The following is a 26,266-nucleotide window of genomic DNA, read 5'->3' as shown; positions in this document are numbered from 1 at the left end:
AGTTAGCACTTATTTTTCCCTCTGACAATAGTAGTTCATAAATCCACGTCTCCATCTAGATCACTTGGTGTATAGAATGACAGCAGTTGGGAAAACGTTTTATAGGTCGTATCCCAGGGTTCCCTCCTCTCATTGCCTACGTTTCTAGTAGCAACAGTGTTGAGATGCCCTAATTTAATGCTTAAGCTAATCCTCCGGTATTGAGGGAGGAAGGCAGAGAAGTTTCTGTGAGGAGCGTTGTCTGAAAGATTTTTTCGTAGAGGCGTGTTAAAAATGATACTGGGAGTCTAGAGGACGGTGCTGCTCCAGATATATGAGTTGCGTTTTAATTTCGCTTGAAATCCTCGATGTGGGCGGAGGCGAGCGCCTGGATGTGCGGAGGGCCACTGCAGCCCTGCCCATCGAGGGAACCGTCCGGGGTCGAATTGCCCCTTTCCCCGCCCACCCATCAGTTCTGGCAGCGCATGCGCTGAGCGGCGGGCTGGAGAGTTGTCGGCTGGAAATGGCGGCCGCAGGCTTGGTTGCTGTGGCCACGGCTGCAGAGTACTCTGGCCAAGTAGCATCGGGAGGTAACCTCTCCGGTGTTAACTGCGGCCCAAGCTCCGGGACAGGCCCTGGTCCTGGCCCGGGTTCGTGGAGCCGCTCCCTCGATCGAGCGCTGGAGGAGGCGGCAGTGACCGGGGTGCTGAGCCTGAGCGGCCGGAAACTGAGGGAGTTTCCCCGGGGAGCGGCCAACCACGACCTGACGGACACCACCCGGGCGGGTGAGTGGGGCATGGGGCATCCCTGCAGAAGAGGAGCCTGGGGCGCGGCAGGAGGCCGCTCCAGCCGGTGGGAGGACTCGGGGGTAGTTCCAGCAACCGGTTCCATAGCTCCTGGTTGGGACCCGGGTAACGGGGAGAAGCCGACTGCCCCAACCCGGCCAGCCCCCCGGGCCTGCGGGCCAGACCCCGAGCCTAGGGCGAGGCGGCGGACTGCAGCATCTCTCGGGAAAGAGGACCGTAGGGATAGATGGGTAGTGTTTTACTCTCCTAGAAAATTTAACTTCTGCCGCTGCTGAGGTAGACCCTTGCCCCGCCCCGGTTTCTGCAGGCCCTTTCAGATTTGGGATGCCAACTTTGCTAAGATTTGGGATTGTAGCTCTCTCTTAATAGATCAGAGCAGCACTGGTCACTGCGTTGTCGGGGAAGCATTGATCTGAGCACTGACGTTTCTTCGAGAGTTGTTTTTAAGGTGAACCCTGGGCTGTAACTTTTCTTTCTCTGTCTTTATCTGGTTGACTTAGGAGAGTTAACTTGTGGAAATAACTAGAGCCAACCTTCAGACTCGCATTACTTTTCTCTCTCCTCATGCCCTCCCAGAAAAGTTGAGGGAAGAAAAGATACATATATTGCCTACCGTGTCTGTATTTAATGCTTTTAAAAATAAACATTACTTTGTTTTATACATATTTTTGAACACAGGAAAGGTAATAAGGAATTGGGTATTATTTGGTTTTCTTAGTTGTAGAGAACAATGTCTGGTGACTGAGGCGTTCAACATAATATGTTTTTCTTGTGTTTAAAATATAGCTTCCTCAGGGAGTAGATTAAAAACTGAGTCTATTCATGTTTAACACAAAGGAGGAAAAAAAAATCCCTTCATGTTTGTATAGTATGATGTAGTTAAGTATTTGATTTTGATATAGTGTTTTTTTGCAATGAAAGAATGTATAGTACTTTGTGCCCTATATTTATTCCATTTTACTTTATTTTAAAATTTGTTTTAATAATTTTCTATGTGCACTTATTAAAGATTGATGAGTATTACATAATGATTCACTTGTGTTAGAAAAATAAATGGAACTGTTAAACTACTTCAAGAAACTTCTTTCCGGAGAAACTTTCACTCTGGTGTAAAATGGAAGAAAGTAAATGTCTAATTATTTTCTCTCTTTTGGAAACAGTTGTACTGAAGATAGTTTGTATTTTTTAGTGAGTGTTATAAAAATTAAGCTTTCTTGCTAAGGTAAATATGAACAGCCACTTGCCTTTTGCATATGTTCTGATAGACAACATCTAAAATTGTCAGTCATACTCCAGATTTCCTGATTCTGTGCAGGAGATGACTATATGGCATATGATTGTTCAGGAGATGGGTAATATAGTGATTTTATATTGGTGTGAGTCATTTCAGTATTACTACATTAAGCCTGAAGCTAAAGAACAAGTTGATTACAGGAGTTTATCTGGTTCATTTCAAATAGTTCAAGGACTTTTGAATTAGCTTTCAAATAGTTCTAGGACTAACACGTTTTGCTTTTAAGAAATATTTTATTAACTAACAAAGAAAACCCAAAGCTATTTATGAAGAAAAATAACTAATCCCAATGAATTTTTCCCTTACTGTGCTCTGAATTAATTTTATTTTTAAAATTTTTTATTTTTTTATTTTTTATTTTTGGAGAGGGAGAGAGAATCTTAAGCAGGGTCCACACCCAGCATGGAGCCGACAGGCTCGATCTCACAACCCTGAGGTCATGACCTGAGCCAAAATCACGAGTTGGTTGCTTAACTTAACTGAGCCTCCCAGGCGCCCCTTAAATATTTTATTTTTAAATAATTTCTACACCCAATGTGGCCTCAAACTCAGGACCTCGAGATCAAGAGTCACATGCTCTCCCGACTGGGGAGCCAGCCAGGTGCCCCTCTGAATTATTTTAAACAGATAATTTAATGTGGATATCATCATTTATTGAGTATACAGTGTACTGTTCATTGTTAGGTGTTTTAAAATACATTCCCTTGTTAAATGCTCAAAACAACCAATGGACTAAGCACTATTATCCCCACTTTACATATGAAGAGGCACTGGGAATTTACAGATGAGGAATCACTCAGAGAAAGTCATATAACCAGTATAAGTGGTAGAATTTCAGCCCAGGTCCATCTAACTCTTTTCTCTCTGCTATGCCACATAGCCTCCCAATGTTCAGATAGATATTACTATTGCTGTTTTCACAGATAGTGAAATCAGGGTTTGGAGATATTAGATAATTTGCTCAAAGACCTGTAGCTAAAGGCCAGGAGAGGCAGTATTAGCCAGGATTTGAGCCTAGTTTGAGGTAACTCCAAAACCATAGTATACCTGTAATATCAGGTACTTTGATGAATTCAGACACAACTTATGTTAGCTAGAATGTTTTGTTTAGATTCTTTAAAATTTAAAGCCAGGAAAATTATTTGAATATTTTATCTATCTATATATAATATAGATAGATATAATATCTGTATTATAGATATGTGATACATATTATCTATATGTAATATAGATATATCTGATATATATGTATAATAGATATAGATATATATCAAAGTTGCCATGCAGGCTGTTCTCTCATAATGTATAGAATGTATCTGGTAGAGCTGCTGTCCTTCAAGAGTTTACATTCTAAGAAACAGCATATATTACCCATACCATTTATAATTTGACATGATTAGAATTCATCAGGAACATTTTCTTGAGGTTTTTCACTCTTGTTTGTTAAAAAAGGTAGATCTTTAGGAAAGGGGAAATATTTATTGGGGAATAGGTAACTTGATCCAGCGGACAAGGAAAATCTTAGAAGGAAATCATAGAAGACTTTTTGGGGCAGAAAGGATGTAGCTTGGATTTGGGTGGGCAGAAATAAGAAGGAAAGCCATTGTAGGCAGTGGTGGACAACATGCAAAAAAATCCTAGAGTATATGGCACATAAGTTAATTTTGTCAGTCCATTACACATTCCTCTTTCATTTGATTACAATACTCCAGTTTTCCTAGGAAATCACCCCTTTCAGTTTTATGGATGCCCTGCCCCAACACAAGGGTGTGCACGTGACTGAGGCAGGCCTCACCAATCTATGTAGCCCATCCTTCTGGCCGCAGTGATTGTTCAGAGATGGGCACATTTCCAGTCAGCACACATGACTGTTAATTCTGAATTTTTTATTGGAGCTATTGAGAAAGAGGCATGCTTTGGACCCTGGGGTTGCTGAGAGAATACAGTGTGAGCCTGGAACTTACCAATAAATGGAAGGCAGAGCCAAAAGATGGAAAGAGTGAGACCAAGTTCTGATGATTGTGTTTGAACCTTTGGAACAATAGCCAGGCCTTAAGTTAGTGCTGTCCTTGAACTTTCAAATTATGCAAGCTAATAAATTCCCTTCTCTGCTTAATTTGAGCAGAATTTTTTGATACAAAATCAAGAGTCCTGACTAACACTGTGAGACTGCTCTTGATAATGTTGCGGTCAGGCCAGTTTGGTCAGAATAAATGGTTGGATTCGAGAGTATACTACCTTTTGTATATGTGGAAGCTAGATTGAGGATAGGTTTATTGGGATTGAGATAGACTAATCAACATTCATTTGCTGAACAACATTTGTTAAGGAATTTGGCAGGTGCAGATATACAAAGAGGACCAACACTTTCTGCCCTCAGAGAGCTCAAGGGATCTAATGGAGGAATAAATAAATAAATGTAAAGATTATTTGATTCATCTAGTAATAGCAAAACTTTTCTGTGTAAGGCATTATACTAGCTAATACAAAGGAAAAAAAGAAGAGGCTTTAACCTATAAGAATTAAGAAATCTAGTAATCTGGTTGGGTGGCTGCAATAATAATCTAAATCTCTGAAGGAATGAAAAATAGAGATCATATTGGAAAATGAAAATGTACAAATTCTGATTGGACTTATTTTTTTTAAAAAAAAGGACAGAATGCATCGAAAATGACTGAGTTGTTAAATCTGGAGAACTAGGAAGATGGTGATGCATTGATAATAATAGCTAACATTTATTGAGCTTTTAGCATATTTCAGGTGCTGTTCCAAGCTGTATGTGTAAAACATGTGCATACAGCAACGATATGAGTTGTAAGTACTATTTTAAACCCCATTTTACATATGAAAAAATGGAGACTCAGCATTAATTTGATCAAGGTTACACAGCTAATAAGTGATGATAAAACCGGGATTCAAATTCAGGTACATCTAATCCTAAAACTTGTTTTTTGATCACTAAGCCATACTGACAAAGAAGTTTGCTGCACATAATTTCTTTGGTTTGCTTGATACCTTTAAAGGGGTTGGTAGCCTATCTAGTTAATCCTGTGCAATGAATAGAAATGTAAATCTGGGGCACCTGGGTGGCTCAGTTGGTTAAGCGACTGCCTTCAGCTCAGGTCATGATCCTGGAGTCCCGGGATCGAGTCCCACATCGGGCTCCCTGCTCAGCGGGGAGTCTGCTTCTCCCTCTGACCCTCTTCCCTCTCATGCTCTCTATCTCTCATTCTCTCTCTCTCAAATAAATAAATAAAATCTTAAAAAAAAAAGAAGAGAAAGAAATGTAAATCTGGAGCTTTTTTTAAAAAAAATCTTTAAGTAAACTCTATGCCCAACGTGGGGCTTGAACTCAGAACCCTGAGAAAGTTGCATGCTCTACCCACTGAGCCAGCCAGGTGCCCCTAAATCTGGAGCTTTAAGAGTGAAGTCCAGGGTACCCCATACATTTCAGAGACTCATAATGAAGAGTTTATGAGATTCTTAGAGAAACAGTACAGAGTGGAAAAGTTGGTCACTTGCAATCATGGGATACACCAGCATTTAAAAAGGCAAGAAGTGGAATCAGCCTGAGAAAAAAACCAGAAACAAAGTGCCATAACTAGGCCTTTAACAGAATTCAGAGACTCCTAAAGCCGAAGGAACCATAATAACCATTTAAGTTATTTTACAAATGAGAAGCAGTCTCAGAGGTTAAATGATTTTTTTAAGGTTATATGGTGAGATGGTGCTGTTTCACAGAAGGCAAATAGGGGTCATAGTTGAAGCTGTGAGAAATCTCTTCTGAGTAGAAGACAGAAAAGAAGAAATTAAGGACTCAGCTTTGGGGAAAAGCCTATAATGGAAGGCAGGAGATGAGAGGCAGTCTCAGAGGTTAAATGATGTTTTTAAGGTTATATGGTGAGATGGTGCTGTTTCACAGAAGGCAAATAGGGGTCATAGTTGAGGCTGTGAGAAATCTCTTCTGAGTAGAAGACAGAAAACAAGAAATTAAGGACTCAGGTTTGGGGAAAAGTCTATAGTGGAAGGCAGAAGGGAGAGACTAAGATTATACCAAAAAGAAAACAAATTTTGGATGTAGTGGGTGAGCCAAGATAATGAAGTGTTACTAAAGCCATAAGAATTGAGACTTTCAAGAAGCGGATGCTTATTTCCTAGGTAAAGAAGAATGAGGATTGCTAAAGGGCAATTTAATTTTTCAAGGAAGCAGTCTATAATTTTTCAAGGTAGCAGTCTGTAAAATTATGATTTCATTAGTTTTTGAAATATGCAGTGGAATGTAGGTCTTAAGTGGAAATCATATTGCTCTTGGATTCTTATGTATATTTTGTATCAACCACGGTATACGTACTGTGAATTTTTCTAGAGTAGAGCTGCTGTTCAGTTGGGTAGCTACTAGCTGTAGGTGGTTAAAAATTTAGGGGCACCTGGGTGGCTCAGTCGTTAAGCGTCTGCCTTCGGCTCCGGTCATGATCCCAGGGTCCTGGGATCGAGCCCCACATCGAGCTTCTTGCTCAATGGGGAGCCTGCTTCTCCCTCTCCCTCTGCCTGCCACTCCCTGCACTTGTGCTTTTCTCTCTCTCTCTCTCTCTCTCTGTTGAATAGATAGGTAAAATCTTAAATAATAATAATAAAGTTAAAAATTTAAATTTGGTTCCTCAGTCACACTAGCTACATTTCAAGTGCTCAGTAGCCACGTGTGTTATTGGACACAGCACATTAGACAGATCCATTTCCTGTCATACTGGACAGCGCAGACAGTAGAACCTTTCCATCATTACAGAAAGTTCTATGGGACAGTGATGTTGGGGCATACTGTTTTGACTAGAAATTGAAATTTATTTTCTGTATTATCTTCTAAATCATATTCCTTTTGGCAAAGTTTTTCTATATCCATGAAGACAGTAAGCCACTATGGTGTGTAGGACTAAAAACACTGTGCAGTAATGGTGAGAAGGCAGAGGCAAAGAGGGGAGGAGGCAGCAAATGGGGTCTAATCATAATTACATGATCCTTGGGAGCATCTCAGTATTGGGGGGGATATATAATTTTTTCTTTCAGAAATAAGATCTTGTTCACAGAGACTGCCATTTTTAAGCATGTCATCTTTGTTAATAGAGGCGTTAATATATATTTGATGCATTTGCCACCCACTGAGCGTTAGGTGTTCAAATCAGGAAGAATATTCTAAGAGCCTCAGAAATGAAGAAAGAGTAGAAGACAATAAAACTAATTTTATTTAATTAATGAGACCAGTTCAGTTTAGTAGACTTTAAAAATCATTTCTTCTGATTTTACAGGTTTTACATGTTCATTGTGGTATGAAAAGTTTTAAAGAAGACATTAAAGATCATTCATAATTCCACTTACCAGAGATGAATTTAGTAGTGAACACTGGTTGGAACGCTTCCAAACATTTTCTTCACAAATGTACACATTCTTGAGTGTCAGACTCTTGGTTTCAGCTCAGGTCATGATCTCCAGGGTTGTGAGGTGGAGCCCCACATAGGGCTCTGCCCTCAGTGGGTGGTGGTGGGGGGGGGTCAGCTTGTCCTTCGTACTCCCCTCTGCCCCTCCCCCTGCTCATGCTCACTCTCCCTCTAGAATAAATAAATCTTTTTAAAAAATGTATGCATTCTTTTTAAAATATAAAAATGGGATCACGATAGGCTATTTTATCATCTAATTTTTTTCACTGTATGAGATACAATACCAGAAAACAGAGATCTGTAGCATAATTTTTATTTTTAAGATTTTATTTATTTATGGGCGCCTGGGTGGCTCAGTCGTTAAGCGTCTGCCTTCGACTTGGGTCGTGATCCCAGGGTCCTGGGATCGAGCCCCACATCGGGCTCCCTGCTCCGCGGGAAGCCTGCTTCTCCCTATCCCCCTCCCCCTGCTTGTGTTCCCTCTCTCGCTATCTCTCTCTCTGTCAAATAAATAAAAGCTTTAAAAAAAGAAGATTTTATTTATTTATTTATTTGAGAGAGAGTGAGCATGTGCACACACACAGGAGCGGGGTGGGGGGCGGATGGAGACAGAGAGAGAATTTTTTTTTTTTTTAATTTAAAGATTTTATTTACTTACTCATGAGAGACAGAGAGAGAGGCAGAGGGAGAAGCAGGCTCCCAAGGAGCAGGGAGCCCGATGCGGGACTCGATCCCAGGATGCCAGGATCATGACCTGAGCCGAAGGCAGACGCTTAACCATCTGAGCCACCCAGGCACCCGAGAGAGAGAATCTTGAGCAGACTCTGCCCTGAGGTCCCTGAGTATGGAGCCAGCAGGGTTGGATCTCACGACCCTTAACCATCTGAGCTACCCAAGTGCCCTTCGTGCTTGTTTTGATAAGAAATCTATGGCTTCAAATTACCAGCCATTAGGATAAACCAAACCAAATAATTTTCTGTAATGTTTATTCTGTTGTTTTTCTCTAACACTGCCCCCCTGCCAGTTCATATCCCAGTTTCAGAAGTATGGATATAATATTGTATATACCACTATTCTTTGTAACAAAGTTGCTATGAAAATACGGATATTGAATTGGAATGTGTGATATGAAGAATACTTCTCAGGAAATAACATTCATATCCCTCTTACAACTTTACCTCTATTTGAAATGAGAAATCCTGTAGCTCTAATATATTCTTATCCACACGCTTCTTCCTTTCTCTTCTGCCTGACAAGCAGCCCAATTCTTATATTGTACCGACACAATAGGGAAGACACCTCGGTGGCTCAGTTGGTTACTTGTGGGACTCTTGGTTTCTGCTCTGGTCATGATCTCAGGGTCATGAGATTGAGCCCTGCATGGAGCTCTGGGCTCAGCATGGAGTCGGCTTGAGATTCTCTCCCTGTCTTTCCCCTTCTGCCCCTTCCCCTGCTCGCGCATGCACACTCTTTCTCTCTCAAATAAATAAAATCTTTAAAAAAACAATAGGGAAGACTGAGGTAAAAAGACCTGTTATTTATCAACACACACACACACAGATGCACACAGGCATGCATGCTTTATATAGCTGGGCAGAGACCATGGGGAAATCATGGCTGTTGGGTATAAAGGCATCTGAAATAAGATTTAAATTTGTTTCAGGGGGAAATCTGTATTCTACTGGCATTTTTTTAAAATAGGAAGGGTGAATTGTAGGATGGCACCTTCAGGTGGGTTCAGATGATATGTCTCGGATCACCACTAAATCAATGTTGAGACCAGAGGAGTGGCAGCAGTACACTGTAGTGTACTACAAGGGGCCAAGGATTTCTTAGGCTCTGTTTCTTTTTACTCTGGTAAGTTTGTGAGCTGGATGGTTAATGTTATCAAATATTATAACATGAAGTATGACTTTTGAGGAGTATTATACATGTTCATTTTTTTTTCAGTTTACTTAGGAAACAGTTATTCTACTCAAGCTTAGAAAAAATATGGTAAATATGGTAATTCACACAAAGGAACATTATTTTGAGTTCCTGAAGTAGCCAGCAATATCAAATGCAACGCAACTAATTTTAGAATCATAGCTAGTCCTAAAAATTTAAGGTTTTTCCTTATTCACTTTTAACTTTCTTCCTTGCTCCTTTAAATTTCTAGAGTTTTATTATTTGAAGAAAATCTCCCCCCCCCTTTTTTTTTAAAGTAGGCTCCACACCCAGCATGGAGCCCATGCTGGGGCTTGAACTCACAAACCTGAGATCAAGACTTGAGTTGAAATCACGAGTCAGATTTTAAACCGACTGAGCCACCCAGGTGTCCCTGAAGAAAGTCTTAAACCAAGGATTTTAACTGATTTATTAAACTTATTTCTTACAAAAACTAAGTAATAGATGTTTTCCATTAAAAACAGGTTTTAAACTTTTTTTTTTCAAGATTTTTACTTATTTATTTGAGAGAGAGAGAGAACATGAGCAGGGAGGAGGAGCAGAGGGAGCAGACTCCTGCCCAAAGCAGGGAGCCCGATGCAGGCTCCATCCCAGGACTCCAGGGTCACGACCTGAGCCTAAGGCAGATGCTTAACAAACTGAGCCTCCAGGCGCCCTAAATACAGGTTTTAAAAAATGATCTCACATCATAGAGAGTGAGAAGATAAACCATAGAGTAAAGAAAAGATTTCGAGTAAACACACCAAACAAACGATATCTAGAATATGTATAGAATTTCTATGAACAAGAAGACAACCCAAGAAAAAACTGAGGAGACACTTAAGCTGATACGTACTAAAGATGAATCCCAAATGACTGATAAATATGTGAAAAAATACTCAACCTTATTTGTAATCAAAGGAATGGAAAGACCAAACCGAGGTACTACTCAAAAAACTGACAATACCAAGTAGTGGGAAAAGGTAAAGCATTGGGGATACACCTACAAGGCTGATGGGAATGTTAATAGATACGTTGACTTTGGAAAATACTTAGAAAAATTGAAAATACGCTTACTCTATGACCCAGAAATTCCAGACGCTGAGATATAAATGCCAAAGAAACTTGTGGAAAGTATACCAGGATATATTAGTTTAAAACAACACCCATTTATTATCTTACAGTTTTATAAGTCAGAAGTTGGACTCAGCTGAGTTATCTACTTAGGGTCTCACAAGGCCAAAATCAATGTGTTGGACAATCTGGGGGTTTGGGGGAAGGTATTTGCTTCCAGGATCATTCAAGGTTTGGCAGAATTCAGTTCCTCACAGTTATAAAACTGAAGTCTCTAATTTTCTTGTTGGTTGTCGGCTTCAGGTCACTCTGGCATCTTGGAGGCTACCTACATTCCTTACAGTGGCCCTCTCTACCTTCAAGCCAGCAGTGGTGTGTCAAATACTCATGCTTAGAATCATTGACTTCTGCTACCAGTCAGAGGGCTTGTGTGATGAGACTGGGTCTAGCCAGATTCTCTCTCTTTAGTTTAATTCAAAGTTAATTGATTAGTAACTTTGATTGTATCTGCAAAATCCCTTCTGCCATGTATAGAACATCAGAGTATATTTCATATTTATAGTCCCAGGGATTTGGGTGGGAAGTCTTGGAGGACCATTTTAGGATTCCCCCTACCATAGAGAGTTCTGTCTTTTTCTCTTTTTATTGCACAACACCTAGTACAATGTCAAATGCCCTTTGAGAATTTATTGAGTGGATGGATGGATGGATGAATTGATTAAGTGAGTGAATGAGACAGTTAAAACAGGAATGATATAGTCTATTCACTTTCTTAGCTTTGAAAATGACAACTGACTTCTGTGTGACTGGGTTTAGTGGACACCCTTGAAACTTCAGTGATACAGTAGAATTCAGTCAAAACATTCTCAAGGATAATAGCAGTGAATATATTTCCCTTTGATATCAAAGTCAAGCATTCAGACCCTCTTTAATTGGTGTCATAGAGGGTAAGAGAGATGGTGTTACATGTGCTAAAAGTCAGTCCCTTGGGGCGCCTGGGTGACTCAGTCATTTAAGCATCCAGCTCTTGATTTCGGTGAGGGTCATGATCTCAGGGGCCTGGGATTGAGCCCCCTGTCAGACTCTGGGCTCAGCAGGGAGTCAACTTGAGGATTCTCTCTCTTCTCTCCCTCTGCCCCCTACCCCGCTCACATGCTCACTCTCTCTCAAATAAATAAATCTTCAAAAAAAATAAAAGTCCTTCAAAATATAACCAGTGGCAGTGAGAATTTCTAGGTCTGTGCAAAATTTCAAAGTAGGATCTTGATTTGCTAATAAAAGAAATTTTAAACTCCTTACAGTGAAGTAGGCTTTCCATATATGTTCAGTATTTATAAGTGATAATTTTGCAAGTCTTCAGTTGTCTAAGGAAAACCTTAGCCTAGTAACTATGTGATGTTTTTTCTTACTAATATTGTGATTTCTGGCCATCTGTTATCAAGTGATAAACCTCAGGGTCCTGGGATTGAAACCCTAAATCGGGCTCCCTGCTCCGCAGGCAGTCTGCTTTTCCCTCTGCCCCTCCCCCATTTGTGCTTTCCCTCTCTCTGTCAAATTTTAAAGATTTTATTTATTTATTTAACAAACAGAGACATAGCGAGAGAGGGAACACAAGCAGGGGGAGTGGGAGAGGGAGAAGCAGGCTTTGCACACAGCAGGGAGCCCCATGCAGGGCTCTATCCCAGGACCTGGGGATCATGACCTGAGCCGAAAGCAGACGCTTAACGACTGAGCCGCCACTCAGGTGCCCCTAAAAATTTTTTTAATTGAAGTATAGTTGACATACGTAGTATTAGTTTCAGGTGCACATCATAGTGATTCAATGATCCTGTACATTACTCAGTGCTCACAATTAAGTGTAGTCGCCATACCACATTATTACAGTATTATTGACCATATTCCCTATGCTGTACTTTTCATCCCCATGACTTATTTTATAACTGGAAGTTTGTACCTCTTAATTCCGTTCACTTATTTTGCCCATCACTCCACCCTCCTCCCCTCTGGCAACCACTAGTTCTTTGTATTTAGGAGTCTGTTTCAGTTTTGTTTGTTCATTTTGTTTTTTATATTTCACATACAAATGAAATCATACAGCATCTATCTTTCTCTGACTGACCTATTTCACTTAGCACAATGTCCTCGAGCTCCATTCATGTTGTAGCAAATGGCAAGATCTCATTCTTTTTTTTTTTTAAAGATTTTATTTATTTATTTGACAGAGAGAGACACAGCGAGAGAGGGAACACAAGCAGGGGGAGTGGGAGAGGGAGAAGCAGACTTCCCGTGGAGCAAAGAGCCCGACGCGGGGCTCGATTCCAGAACCCTGGGATCATGACCCAAGCCGAAGGCAGCCGCTTAACCAACTGAGCCACCCAGGTGCCCCTCTCATTCTTTTTTATAGCTGAGTAATTTATATATATGTATATCTTCTCTATCCATTAATTTATTGAAGGACACTTAGGTTGCTTCCATATCCTGGCTATTGTAAATAATGCTGCAGTGAACATAGGGGTACATATATCTTTTTGAATTAGGGTTTTCATACTCTTTGGGTAAATACCTATTAGTGGAATTACTGGGTTGTATGGCATTTCTATTTTTAATTCTTGAGGAACTTCCATACTGTTCTCCACAATGGTTGTACCAATTTACATTCCTACCAACAGTGCCCGAGGGTTCCCTTTCTTCTTCTACATCCTCAACAACACTTGTTATTTCTTATCTTTTTGTTGCTAGCTATTCTGACTGGTATGAAGTGATAGCTTATTGTGGTTTTGATTTGCATTTCCCTGATAATTAGTGATGTTGAGCATTTTCCTGTGTCTGCTGGCCATGTGTATGTCTTCTTTGAAAAAAACATTGTGTAGGGATGCCTGGGTGGCTCAGTCAGTTAAGCGTCTGCCTTCGGCTCAGGTCATGATTCCAGGATCCTGGGATCCAGCCCCGCATTGGGCTCCTTGCTCAGCGGGGAGCCTGCTTCTCCCTCTGCCTGCTGCTCCCCCTGCTTGTGCGCTCTCTCTCTCTCTTTCTCTGACAAATAAATAAAATTTTTTAAAAATTTAAGAAAAAGAAAAAAAATGTGTATTCAGGTCCTCTGCCTATTTTTTTAAATTTATTTTTTAATTTAAATTCAATTAATTAACATATAATATATTATTTGTTTCAGGGGTACAGGTCTGTGATTCATTAGTCTTATATAATACCCAGTGCTCATTACAACACATACTGTCCCCAGTGTCCATCACCCAGTTACTCTAGTCCCCCCTCCACCTCCCCTCCAGCAACCCTCAGTTTGTTTCCTAAGATTAAGAGTCTCTTAGGGTTTGTCTCCCTCTCTGGTTTCATCTTGTTTCATTTTTTTCTTTCTTCCCCTATGATCCTATGCCTTGTTTCTTAAATTCCACATTCAGTGAGATCATATGATGATTGACTTTCTCTGATTAACTTAGCATAATAGCATAATGACTTAGTATAATGGAACCCTCTAGCCCATGTTGTTGCAAATGGCAAGATTTCATTTTTGATGGCTGCATAATATTTGTGTGTGTGTGTGTGTGTGTGTGTGTACACCACAGCTTCTTTATCCATTCATCTGTCACTGGACATCTGGGCTCTTTCTGTAATTTGGCTATTGTGGACATTGCTGCTATAAACATTGGGGTGCCTTAGTATTTTTGGGGTAAAACATTTTTGTGTATGGTGTAAGAAAGTGGTCCAGTTTCCCTAGCACCATTTATCGAAGAGACTTTTTCCCACTGTATATTCTTTCTTCCTTTGTCATAGATTAATTGACCGTTAAACTGTGGTTTATTTCTGGGCTCTCTAACCCATTCCATTGATTTCCTGTGTCTATTTTTGTGCCAGTACCATGTTGTTTTGATTACTGTAGCTTTCTAGTATGTCTTGATATCTGGGATTGTGATACCTTCAGTTTTGTTCTTCTCTCAAGATTGCTTTGGCTAGTTGGGGTCTTTTGTGGTTCCATACAAGTTTTGGGATTATTTATTCTAGTTCTATGAAAAATACTATTGGTATTTTGATAGGGATTGCATTGAATCTGTAGATTAAGTATGATCATTTTAACAATATTAATTCTTCCAATCCATGAGTATAGTATATCTTTCCATTTGTTTGCGTCATCTTCAATTTCTTTCATCAGTGTCTTGTAGTTTTCAGAGAACAGGTCTTTCACCTAGGTATTTTAATATTTTTGGTGCAATTATAAGTAGGATTTTCTTAATTTCTCTTTCTGCTACTTTGTTACTAGTTTAGAAACACAACAGATTTCTGTATATTAATTTTGTATCCTGAAACTTTACTGAATTCATTTATTCTAATAGGTTTTTGTAGAGTCTTTAGGGTTTTCTGTACATAAGTATCATGTCATCTGAGAATAGTTTTACTTCTTCCCCAATATGGATCCTTTTTTTTTTTTTTGTAATATCCATGCCCACTATGGCATTCAGACTCACCACCCCAACATCAAGAGTCACATGCTATAGCGACTGAGCCAGCTAGGAGCCGCTGGCATGTAATTTTTCATAGTATTATTTTATAGTCCTTTATATTTCTATAATGTTGGTTGTATTTCTCCTCTTTTCATTTCTGATTTTCTTATTTGAGTCCTCTTTTTCCTGATAAGTCTGGCTAAAAGTTTATTAGCTTTGTTTATTGTTTCAAAGAACTAGCTCTTGGTTTCATTGATTTTTTTTTTCATTTTTAGTCTATTTTATTTATTTTCATTCTAATCTTTATTATTTCCCCACTTCTACTAATTTTGGGCTTTGTTTGTTCTTCTTTTTCCAGTTCCTGTAGGGGTAAGGTTAGACTGGAATTGTTCTTGTTTCTTGAGGTAGTTCTCTCTTGCTATAACTTCCCTCTTAGAACTGCTTTTGCTGCATCACAAAGATTTTGGACCATTGTGTTTCCATTTTCATTTTTCTCCATGTATTTTTTTTATTTTCTCTTTGATTTTTTTAGAAAATTAATTTTTCTAAAAGTATAAAACATATCATTTTGCAAAATTGTGCATGTTGGCATAGAATAAATACTTGAAAGACTGGTTTGTTTTAAAGGAAGTGTCACTGAAGAACTGTGTTGTCAAAACCAAATTACATGAAAAATAAACTATTAAAATTGAGCATGTGTGGTTACTTAGTGTTCTTAGTGACAAGCAACAGAAATCAGCTGTGGTTCTGAGTAGCCTACCAAATCTGTGGAAGGATTGGGGAACCAAACTGGAAGGATGGGTAACCAGAAATAATACCCAAAATCATATGGCAGAGCTTACCCTTGGAAGATACCACTAGCACTGCCACTGTGATAGACCCCTCAGTTTGCACCACCAACACCAAGGATAATGGACACTCCACACCAGCACTGGAACTTTTGCAGCCACTGCCTCTGGAAACTGGGATGTATTATTACTACCCTGCTTTCAGTTCAGGGTTGGGGAAGGATGTGTCCCTTGGGGGGAACCTAGATGATATACCCATACCTCTAGGCCCAAGAGAGGCTGAGAAAGCAACTATACTGTGTGGCAGTTTCCAGCTTCTGTTGAGGAAAGAACTCTATTTCATAAAGTATTGGATTGCCCAAACATAATAATAGTGTTTAGAATCTGGGTAGCCTTAAAAAATGGCATGTGTCTACTACAAGTTATATTTACTACTAAAATCAAGTAACCAAGTAAGCCTTTAGTAGAGTATATAATAATTATAATGAACACTAAGCAAGCATTAAATGATAAGCAGTTTACTTTACTGACAGTAATTATAATAATTTTTCTACAGCCAAACTTTTTATTTCTTGGTCCAATCAGGAGAGGAGGAAAAGATTTAATAATTAGGTTTTTTTCTAGGAGTACCTTCAGTTTTGCTTTTCTTTTTTTATTTGGAGAGTATCCTGAATATCTTTTTAGTCTGCATTAATTTGGGGAGACAAAAGATGAACAGTGTTGCCTAGCTCTTACCCTTTCAGATGTCTGCAGTGTCCCTAATCCCAATACGTAGGGATAGTGTGCTGTTGTCATTTTAGCCAGTGGTCCCTATAGTAAAAAAATTTTTGACAACAAATGTGTGTGTGTGTGTTTATAATATGCATGTACTAAAGTACTAAAATTATGTTATAAAATATACATAAAATATAAAATTTTAAAGGAAAAATTAAGTATAAATAGAAATGAAAGTTCTAATGTTTTTCCTTCATACTCCAGTGGATCATTTTGTGTATCTTTTGGATAGTAGTCTCACTCTCCTCCCTTGGAGACTACTGATTCAAACAGTGGTTAGCCTCTTACTGATCTTTAAGTAGGAAAAAGGAGATTTAATGTTAAGTATCTGAAAACATCGTAGGCTCTAGTTTGAGGCAATATGGGAAAGGGGAGATAATCTGAGATACAGAGTCCAAGGGAAGAGAGCTATAACCTGCTCAAAAGGAAAGGATATATAAGAAGACAAAGATTGAAGAAATGTCCGAAGCAATGCTGTACATAAGGAGGGACTCTTGCATAGCACATGTGAAACAAACCAGTATGTATATGAAGTGAGGGATGAGATACTTAGTAATGGCTGAGCTGCTCCCATGGATTTGATGGGCTGGGGTGCGGTAGGGGGTAGGGGCGATGTTACGTTGGAAATAAGGGGATTTACGTGTTTTAGCCTTGAGTGGTTACTCTTGGCTGTTTGGCTTAAGACAGTCTTTCTTATCTTTCCTCATTTAGAAAATAGAAAGGGTAGACTGGATTGGGGTTCTTAAGATTTAGGAGGCCTAGGGGTTTTGAGGAATCTCCTCAGACGTTGTGCTTTGGCCTGGGTGTGAGTTAAGTTGTGCCCTCTCCCCCAGACTGACTTCAGCTAGAGTCAACTTTGAATCTGTGATGTATTCATCCAACAAATAATTTTGGCTTTGACCTTGTGCCTGACCTCCAGACTTACATATTTAGTTGCCTACTTGATATTTGCACTAGATGTTTTAAGAGGCCTCTCAGATTTACCTTGAACAGAAATGACTCTTGATTTGCTGCTCCTACTTTCTCCCCGCCAAAAAAACAAAAGAGAGAGAGAGAGAGAGATGGAGTGAGGAAACTAACATCAACACCCTGTTCTTGTAAATGACACTACTATCCATTTCTTGAGTAGAAACTCATCCCAGTGAGTGTTACCACCATTTGTGCTCAGGCCCCGTCATCCTTTATTCTCTGTTTCTCCCACCCTCTTCAGTCTATTAGCAAAGCATATTTACCTCAGTGGATCCTAAATCTGTCCACCTGTATGTTTCCTCTGCTGAAGCGTTAGCCCAAGCCCCATCACTGTTGCCATGAACTACTGTAGTTGCCTCCCAGCTAGTCTTCCAGTTTCTCCTCTCACCTCTTGAAAGCACTCTCCATACAACAGCCAAAAGTGATACTTTTAAAATGTCCGTCAGATCATGGCACTTCCCTGTAAAATCAAACCAACAAAATTCTGTAGTAGTCATCTACTGCCACTTGTATAAAATCCAAATGCCTTACCAGGGCCTAAAACGCTTTGTGTGTGACCTCTGCCTATTTCATAAGCCTTAACTTGATTCGTTCTTGGGCTTAGCTTAGTATATTTTAGTTCACTTATCCTTCTTTCTGTTCATCAAACATATCAAACTTGTTTTCCTTCTGTAGCCTTTGTACTTGCTATGCTGTCTTCATGGAATGACCTTCTTCCAAAGCGTTGTGTGATTGGATGCTTCTCATCCTTTAGATTTTAGCTCAAACATGAATAAGGACATATAAAGCATTTAGAGTTAATTCCTAGCCCATAGTAAATGATCAATAAATGTTATTAGTCCCTTACCCCCCAAAACTCACCTCTTTGGAGAGGTTAATGATAAACCCTGTTCAGGTGTCCTTAACCCCTTTCCTCTGGTGCTACTCTTGATTTCCTTCTTAGTATGTCCCTATTTGTTGATTGCTTACTCCAATTTAATATGTTTCGTTAGAATAACAACCTTGTCTGTCTGTAGCCCCAGCATTTACAGTAGTGTGTGCCACACAGTAGACTTTTTTTGTTTTATTTTAAAGATTTTATTTATTTATTTGTCAGAGAGCAAGAGAGAGCACAAGCAGGGGGAGCTGCAGGCAGAGGGGGAGGCAGGCTTCCTGCTGAGCAGGGAGCCTGATGCAGGACTCAAACCCAGGACCCTGGGATCATGACCTGAGCTGAAGGCAGACGCTTAACTGACTAGCCACCCAGGCGTCCCTAGGCTTTTGAGTAAATGAATAAATGACCCCTTATTGATGTATCATAAACTTGTCTAAGTCTGCTGGCATCGAATTCATCCAGAATTTTTGTTTCATTTTGTCTGAAAAATAATTTTCATTTTTTTCACTGGGTGGGTACAGGCAGGGTTTTCATCCTTCCCCATTTCAGCACCTTAGAAGTGTCAGTATGGGTGCCTGGGTGGCTCAGTCAGTTAAGTGCCTGCCTTGGGCTCAGGTCATGATCCTAGAGTTCTGGGATTGAGTCCCACATCCGGCTCCTTGCTCAGCAGGGAGCATGCTTCTGTCTCTGCTGGTTTCTCCCTCTGCCTGCCATTCCCCCTGCTTGTGTGCATGCTCTCAAAAAAATAAAATCTTTAAAAGAAAAAAGTATCAGTACATTGTCTTCTGACTTCCATAATTTCTATTGAAAAATCCGCTTTCAGTTTATTTTGTTAATGATACATTTAAGATAACATATGTTTCTTCTCTGGCTGCTTTTAAGATTTTTTTCTTTGTCTTTGACTTTCTTTGTATTTATCCTACTTGAGGTTTGCTGAGCCTCTTGCATCTGTGGACTGAAAATTCTTGGTCGTTATTTGTTTCAGTAACAGAAGCCTTTCTGTTTTCTTGGTTGATAAATACTATTTGGAGTCATGATTATTCTTTTAAATTGTTCTGCCCTCCTTTTCCTAGGATACTATTACATAACATTTTCTTTAGAGATTTTCAGGAAGCTCTATGGTCCTTTTAAAGTTTTTTGTTATTCAAAGTATGGTCTAAGGACCAGCGACATGGCATCACCTAGGATCTTATAAGAAATGCAGAATTTAGGAGTGCTTGGGGTGTCTCAGTCGGTTGAGCGTCAGACTCTTGATCTCAGCTCAGGTCTGATCTCAGTGTCATGAGTTCAAACCTTGAGTTGGGCTCCATGCTGGGCATGGAGCCTACTTAAAAAAAGAGAGAGAGTGAGAGAAATGCAGAATTTCAGACTCTACCGCAGAATTAGAATCTGCATTTTAATAAGATCCTCAGGTGATTCTAAGAACAGTACAGTTTGAGAGGCACTGCCCTAAAGTTAATCAGGTAATTGAGGTTGCTCTCTTTTCCCAGAGGTTCTCTAAGTAAACACTTGACCCCAATTATTCTAACCCCATGCCACAAAGACTGACCAAATTGAGCCCTTTAACGCCAGTCTATTTAAAAAAAGAGAGAAAGGACTCTTTTGGGGAGTACAGTAGGCAGAGAACAAAGGTTATGACACCAGCTACCTTTTCCTAGGATATGACGTATATGCTTATCATTGGTCATATCATGGATATGTATATGGCTGGAGTTAATTGTGATATCAGCAAATCCTTTTGAACTGTGCCTTGGCTTAGCTGGGCCCCTGCCAAAGTTATGCTGAAAAGGTAAAAAAGCCTTTGTATGTCATCTTAGTAGGTGGAAACACCCCAGCCTGTGTCCAGAGCTCAGTCTTCTTGTGTTATTTTGTCCCTACTTCTATGATGAGAATTGGGGCTTTCTATCAAAATTGTTGTATCATAAGCAGACCTTTAATTCTCATTGGTATATTTGTTTCTGATACTTGCTTTAAAAAATTTTTTTTTAAAGATTTTATTTATTTATTTGAGAGAGAGAAACAGAGAAAGAGCACAAGCAGGGGGAGCAAGAGAGGGAGAAGTAGCTTCTATCCCAGGACCCTGGGATCATGACCTGAGCCAAAGGTAGGTGCTTAACCGGCTGAGCTACCCAGTCGCCCTGATACTTGGTTTTTAGAAACCTAATCATTACTAGCTCAATTGCTTATCATTGTTTAATAACAACAGGAACTAAACATTCTTGAGATCAACAGATCAACAATGACCAGCATAGGTTTATTAATTTTGTCTTATCATAGTACATGCAGTTTGTAAACACTTTATTTTCCAACATAAGATAATGACAAGTGGAACTTAAAGATATTTTCTGTAGGGGCTCCTGGGTGGCTCAGTTGTTAAGCATCTGCCTTCAGTGCAGATCATGATCCCAGGGTCCTGGGATCGAGCCCCACATTGGGCTCCCTGCTCAGAGGGAAGCCTGCTTCTCCCTCTCCCACTCCCCCTGCTTGTGTTCCCTCTCTCGCTATGTATCTCTCTGTCAAATAAATAAATAAAATCTTTAAAAAAAAAAGATATTTTCTATAGAATATATGTCTTGATTATCCTCTCCTTTTGTCACAAAAGAAGGAAAATTTGTCATAATAGGTATTGATTTTTTCACAGCACCCTGCATGTTATCTTTCCTTTTCAGGATCTGTATGGACTTAGGCTCTTTTAGAGATTGAAGATGTTTATAAGTGGCTGTCTCTAACTGTTGTATTCCATACTCATGTTGTCACTGCCTGCATCCTTCATGTGTGGGAACCCTCCTCTTGGGCAGGCCTCTTTCCCCATTCCAGCCAGCACTGTTGCTGAGAACTTAAAACTTGCATTTCAAGAATAGAAAGATATTCTAGATCCATATTGTTTCCCCCTCCCCTAGGGAAGGCATTTATTATCCTTAAGGAGCCATGACTTCTTTTAGTGAACAGTAGGGTACAGGATTATAGCCAGTCTCCTGGAGCCTTGTTTTAAATCATTTCACATGACAACTGATAACCAGATAGGATGGCATCAGGGACAGCTGAGATGATTTATGTGAAGGAGCAGGAGCCTTTCAAAGTCATGAATATGGACAATTTTAACCCTCATCTGACCAAATCCTCTTACTCTGATATTAAAGCTTTTCAGTTGATTCTTCCATACGTTTTCATCTGAGTTAACAGCCTTTCCTCTCTTTTATACCCAGTATAGTCAAATTTTACTGTGATAGTAAATAGTACTGTGTTACTATGTATTACTGTACCAAACTATATTTTGAATTAAAATACTATCAAAAGTTTTAGAGGAGCGCCTGGCTGGCTCAGTCGGTTAAGTGTCTGCCTTCGGCTCAGGTCATGATCCCAGGGTCCTAGAATCAAGCCCTGCATTGGGCTCCCTACTCAGCGGGGAGCCTGGTTCTCTCCTTCCCTCTTCCCCTTCCCCCTCACTCATGTTCTTGCACACTCTGCTCTCTCTCTCTCTCTCTCTCAAATAAATAAATAAATAATCCTAAAAGTTTTAGAAATACCGACATCTAAATGCCATCTTGTGGCTGATCATTTTCAATAAATCTCATTTATGTGATGCCATTGAAACTATATTTTTGAAGGTTCCTGAGTTTAATTTCCTTTCCTCAACACTAAGTCAAATTTTATATGTGTATACAGCAGTTTAATCAAGACCAGTTTCATCAAAGATTTATTTTCTTTCTTTAAGCAAAAGGAATATTTATAGTCCATATGCATAATGACTTTATAGCAAAAGTTATTTAAACTAACAATAAATAATTTAACAACTCTTCCTTAAATTCAATGTAAAATAATATTATTATCCAGAATAAATAGTATTGAATTATTTCATATAATCTGTGCCTCTGTGAGCAGTTATGGTTTTAGCAGAATACAGTATATTCTTTGCTATCTTACATTACGCTGTCTTGTCCCAAAGGCAGTTTTTTACTCTGCCAGGTTCTTGGTATGACTCATAACTTTCCATTTTTTTCTAACTGGTTGTATTGCTATTATCATTAGAGTATCTAAAGTTTCAATTATTTTTATTCTCATATGTTTCTGGAGTAAGAAACCTTACTGCTACATACAACTGTATCACGGTTACAACTTTGTAGTAATACAATGTTCAAGTTTCTTAGTATATTTTCCAAATGTGGGCAAATAGAGGAACAAAGATAATTATAGAATACCAATCTTTTAGCTTTTCTCAGAAAAGAAAGAGAAAAAAAAACTATTGTTCTGGGTTGCAGACATTCAAATTATTGTCTTGGGCTAGGAATTGGATTCTAGGTCTGCTCTGTGAATACACAGTTCTGTTGGGCATACCCATAGCTTACCAAAGAATACTGGTTCTCAAAATATGGTTCCTAGGCCAGCAGCAACAGCATCACCTGGGAAATTGTTAGAAATCTGTATCATTGGATTTCATCCCAGACCTATATATACCAGGATTAAATTGGTACATTGTGTTGCCATGGTTCTGAATTGGCATACCCGCCCCCAATATAGAAGGTGAGATGGTTGATTGTTAGCACTGGTAATTGGTATCATGTTTTCCCCAAGTTTTTTGTTAGTCATTCTTTGTAATGTATGATTTAATTTCCTCCTGAATTGTACTTTTAAGAGTTTTATTTTACTTTGTACTTTTGAATTATCATTTTAAGGTTTTCTTTTAGAACATTCTGGAAAAATTCATTATTTTTGTTATCTTTAGAATTTTCATTATTTATTTATTTATTTTTAATATTTTATTTATTTATTTGATAGAGAGCGACACAGCAAGAGCGGGAACACAGCAGGGGGAGTGGTAGAGGGAGAAGCAGGCTTCCCGCCAAGCAGGGAGCCTGATGTGGGACTCGATCCCAGGGCCCTGGGATCACGACCTGAGCCGAAGGCAGACGCTTAATGACTGAGCCACCCAGGCGCCCCTAGCATTTTCATTATTTAAAATGAGAAGTTATCAAATAGTAATTTTACACTGGCAGCAAAGTTTCCATCATTAATAATAATGCTTTGTATTTATAAAATAACTTTTTCTAAGAAACGGAGTTCTCATCCTTTTTCATTACCTAATTTCTGTGTTTCATAATAACGTGATTTGTGTACCACCCCAATCCAGCATATGTCACCAGCAAAACAAGAGTAGAACTCAGGTCTCCAGAATACAAGGATAGTTTTCTTACCTAAATTAACATAGAGTTCAAAGTTTGTTTTAATTTTTCATTCCTCTTGTTAAATTTCTTTAATATTTTTCTCACAGCCCAGCATATGAAATATGTACCAAAATTTTGTCAGCCTACATGCATTTTTCAGCATCCCACTCTTCTAGGATATGTGAAAAACGTAACTGTGAAAAAAAAAAGCTATTTTCCAAGTTATTCAGTGTACATATTTTCCTGAGCAAATGTATGTAAACTGATAAAGCATGATACATGGTCCTTCTTAGACTTAGACATCACTGATAGCTCTTCCACTAAGCCTTTTTTTGTGTGTTTGTTTATTAAGCACCCAGCTCCAAACTTTGACTGCTCACAGGAAGGTGCTGGCCCTGGGACCTGGTGCATCCTCCAGATGGTGGACAGAAGTTGGATGGAAGGGTCTGAAGAAATACAGTGCTTCATGGTGTTATAAAAATGAGAACTTTACTCTGGCAATAGGAATTCACATATCAAAAGCTGATGATTGTCAATCTGACCTAAAGATTTTATGAGCATGCAAAAATAGTTGCTTCTTTTTAACAACTTTGCATTTCTACATTTCTCCAAAGAAGACATCCAGATAGCCAACAGACATATGAAAAGATGCTCAACATCACTCATCATCAGGGAACTGCAAATCAAAACTATAAGGAGATAGCACCTCACACCTGTCAGAACTGCTAAAATAAAAAACACAAGAAACAATAAGTGTTGGTGAGGATGTGGAGAAAAAGGAACCCTTGTGTACTGTTGGTGGGAATGCGAATTGTGCAGCCACTCTGGAAAACTATGGAATTTCCTCAAAAAGTTAAAAACAGAACTACCCTGCCATCCAGTAATCACACTGCTGGGTGTTTACCCCAAAAATACAAAACACCAATTCAAAGGAATACATGTATCCCTGTGTTTATTGCAGCATTATTTATAATAGCCAAGACACAGAAGCAGCCCAAGTGTCCATTGAATGAAGAATGGATAAAAAAGATGTGGTATATATACAGTGGAATATTATTTGGCCATAAAAAAGAATGAAATCTTGCCATTTTCAACAACATGGATGGAGCTAGAGATTATAATGCTAAAGCAAAATAAGTCAGAGAAAGACAAGTACCATACGATTTCACTCATGTGGAATTTGAGAAACAAAACAAATGAGCAAAGGGGAAAAAGAGAGAGAGACAAATTAAGAAACAGACTCTTAATTGTAGAGAACAAACTGGTGGTTACCAGAAGGGACATGGTGGGGGGATGGATGAAATAGGTGTTGGGGTTTAAGAAGTACACTTGTTGTGATAAGCAGTGGGTAATGTATGGAGTTGTTGAATTGCTATATTGTATACCTGAAACTAATATGATACTGTATATTAAGTATACTGGAATAAAAATTTAAAATATTGGCCAGTCAAGAAATGAGGCTTGACAGACATGAACAGACATTTCTCTAAAGAAGACATCCAAATGGCCAACAGACACGTGAAAAAATGCTCAGCATCAGGGAAATACAAATCAAAACCACAATGAAATACCACCTCACACCAGTCAGAATGGCTAAAATGAACAACTCAGGAAACGAGAACTTGGTGAGGATGCAGAGAAAAGGGAACCCCCTTACACTGTTGGTGGGAATACAAACTGGTACAGCCACTGTGGAAAACAATATGGAGGTTCCTCAAAAAGCTAAAAATAGAGCTACCCTACGACCCAGAAATTGCACTACTAGGTATTTACTAAGGGATACAAACTGTGATTTGAAGGGGCACATGCACCCCAGTGTTTATAGCAGCAATGTCCACAATAGCCAAAATATTAAAATATTTTTAAATTCCAGTATAGTTAACATCAGTGTTACCTTACTTTTGGGTATACAACAGAGTGATTCAACAAGTGTATACATTATTTTATATTCACCACAAGCGCAGCTACCATCTGTCACCATATAACCCTATTTAATATCATTGACTGTATTCCTTGTGCTGTACGTTTCATCCCTGTGACTTATTCATTCCACACCTGGAAGCCTTCTCTTTATCCATTTTCCCATCCCCCACCCCCTCACTTCTGACAACTATCAGTTTATTCTCTGTATTTATGGGTCTGTTTCTGCTTTTTGTTTGTTTGCTTTTGTTTTTTAGAGTCCGTGTAGATGTGAAATTATATGGTATTTGTCTTTGTCTGATTTATTTCACTTAGCGTAATACCCTCTGGATCCATGTTGTCACAAATAGTGAGATCTTGTTCTTTTTTATGGTTGAATAATATTCCACCATTCATATGCACATCTCCTTTATCCATTCGTCTATCATTGGACATTTTGGTAGCTTCCATATCTTGGCTATTGTAAATAATGCTGCAGTAAACATAGGGGTGCATACATCTTTTCAAATTACACTGTTTTCATTTTCTTTGGATAAATACTTAGTCGTGGAATTATTGGACTGTATGGTATTTCTATTTTTAATTTTTTGAGGAACCTCCATACTGTTATCCACAATGGCTGCACCAGTTTGCATTCCCACCAACATGCACAAGGCTTCCTTTTTCTCCACATCCTCACCAACACTTGTTTCTTGTGTTTTTATTTTAGCCATTCTGCCAGTTGTGGGGTGATACCATATTGTCATTGATTTGCATTTCCCTGATGATCTGTGCTGTTAAGCATCTTTTCATGTATCTATTGGCCAAGATCCTCAATTTC

General features: G+C 39.1%; 1 protein-coding gene across 7 annotated transcripts in view; it reads left to right on the top strand.

The window, feature by feature from the left end:
* Nucleotides 1-480: 480 nt before the first annotated feature.
* LRCH3 (leucine rich repeats and calponin homology domain containing 3) overlaps nt 481-26,266 on the top strand; it is a 114,403-nt gene continuing 88,617 nt past the window's right edge. For all 7 annotated transcript variants that reach the window (XM_025875710.2, XM_025875729.2, XM_025875716.2 and 4 more), the window contains exon 1: nt 481-764. In XM_025875710.2, coding sequence (XP_025731495.1) covers nt 503-764 — 262 coding nt within the window. In that variant the 5' untranslated portion in view covers nt 481-502. The remainder of the gene's footprint in view (nt 765-26,266) is intronic.

Source organism: Callorhinus ursinus, unplaced genomic scaffold (assembly GCF_003265705.2).
Source record: "Callorhinus ursinus isolate GAN/ISIS: 27379988/994484 unplaced genomic scaffold, GSC_fseal_2.0 scaffold1, whole genome shotgun sequence".
Classification (NCBI taxonomy): Eukaryota; Metazoa; Chordata; class Mammalia; order Carnivora; family Otariidae; genus Callorhinus; species Callorhinus ursinus.
Note: the sequence above shows the minus strand (reverse complement) of the source record. Positions and strands in the feature narration are given on the sequence as shown.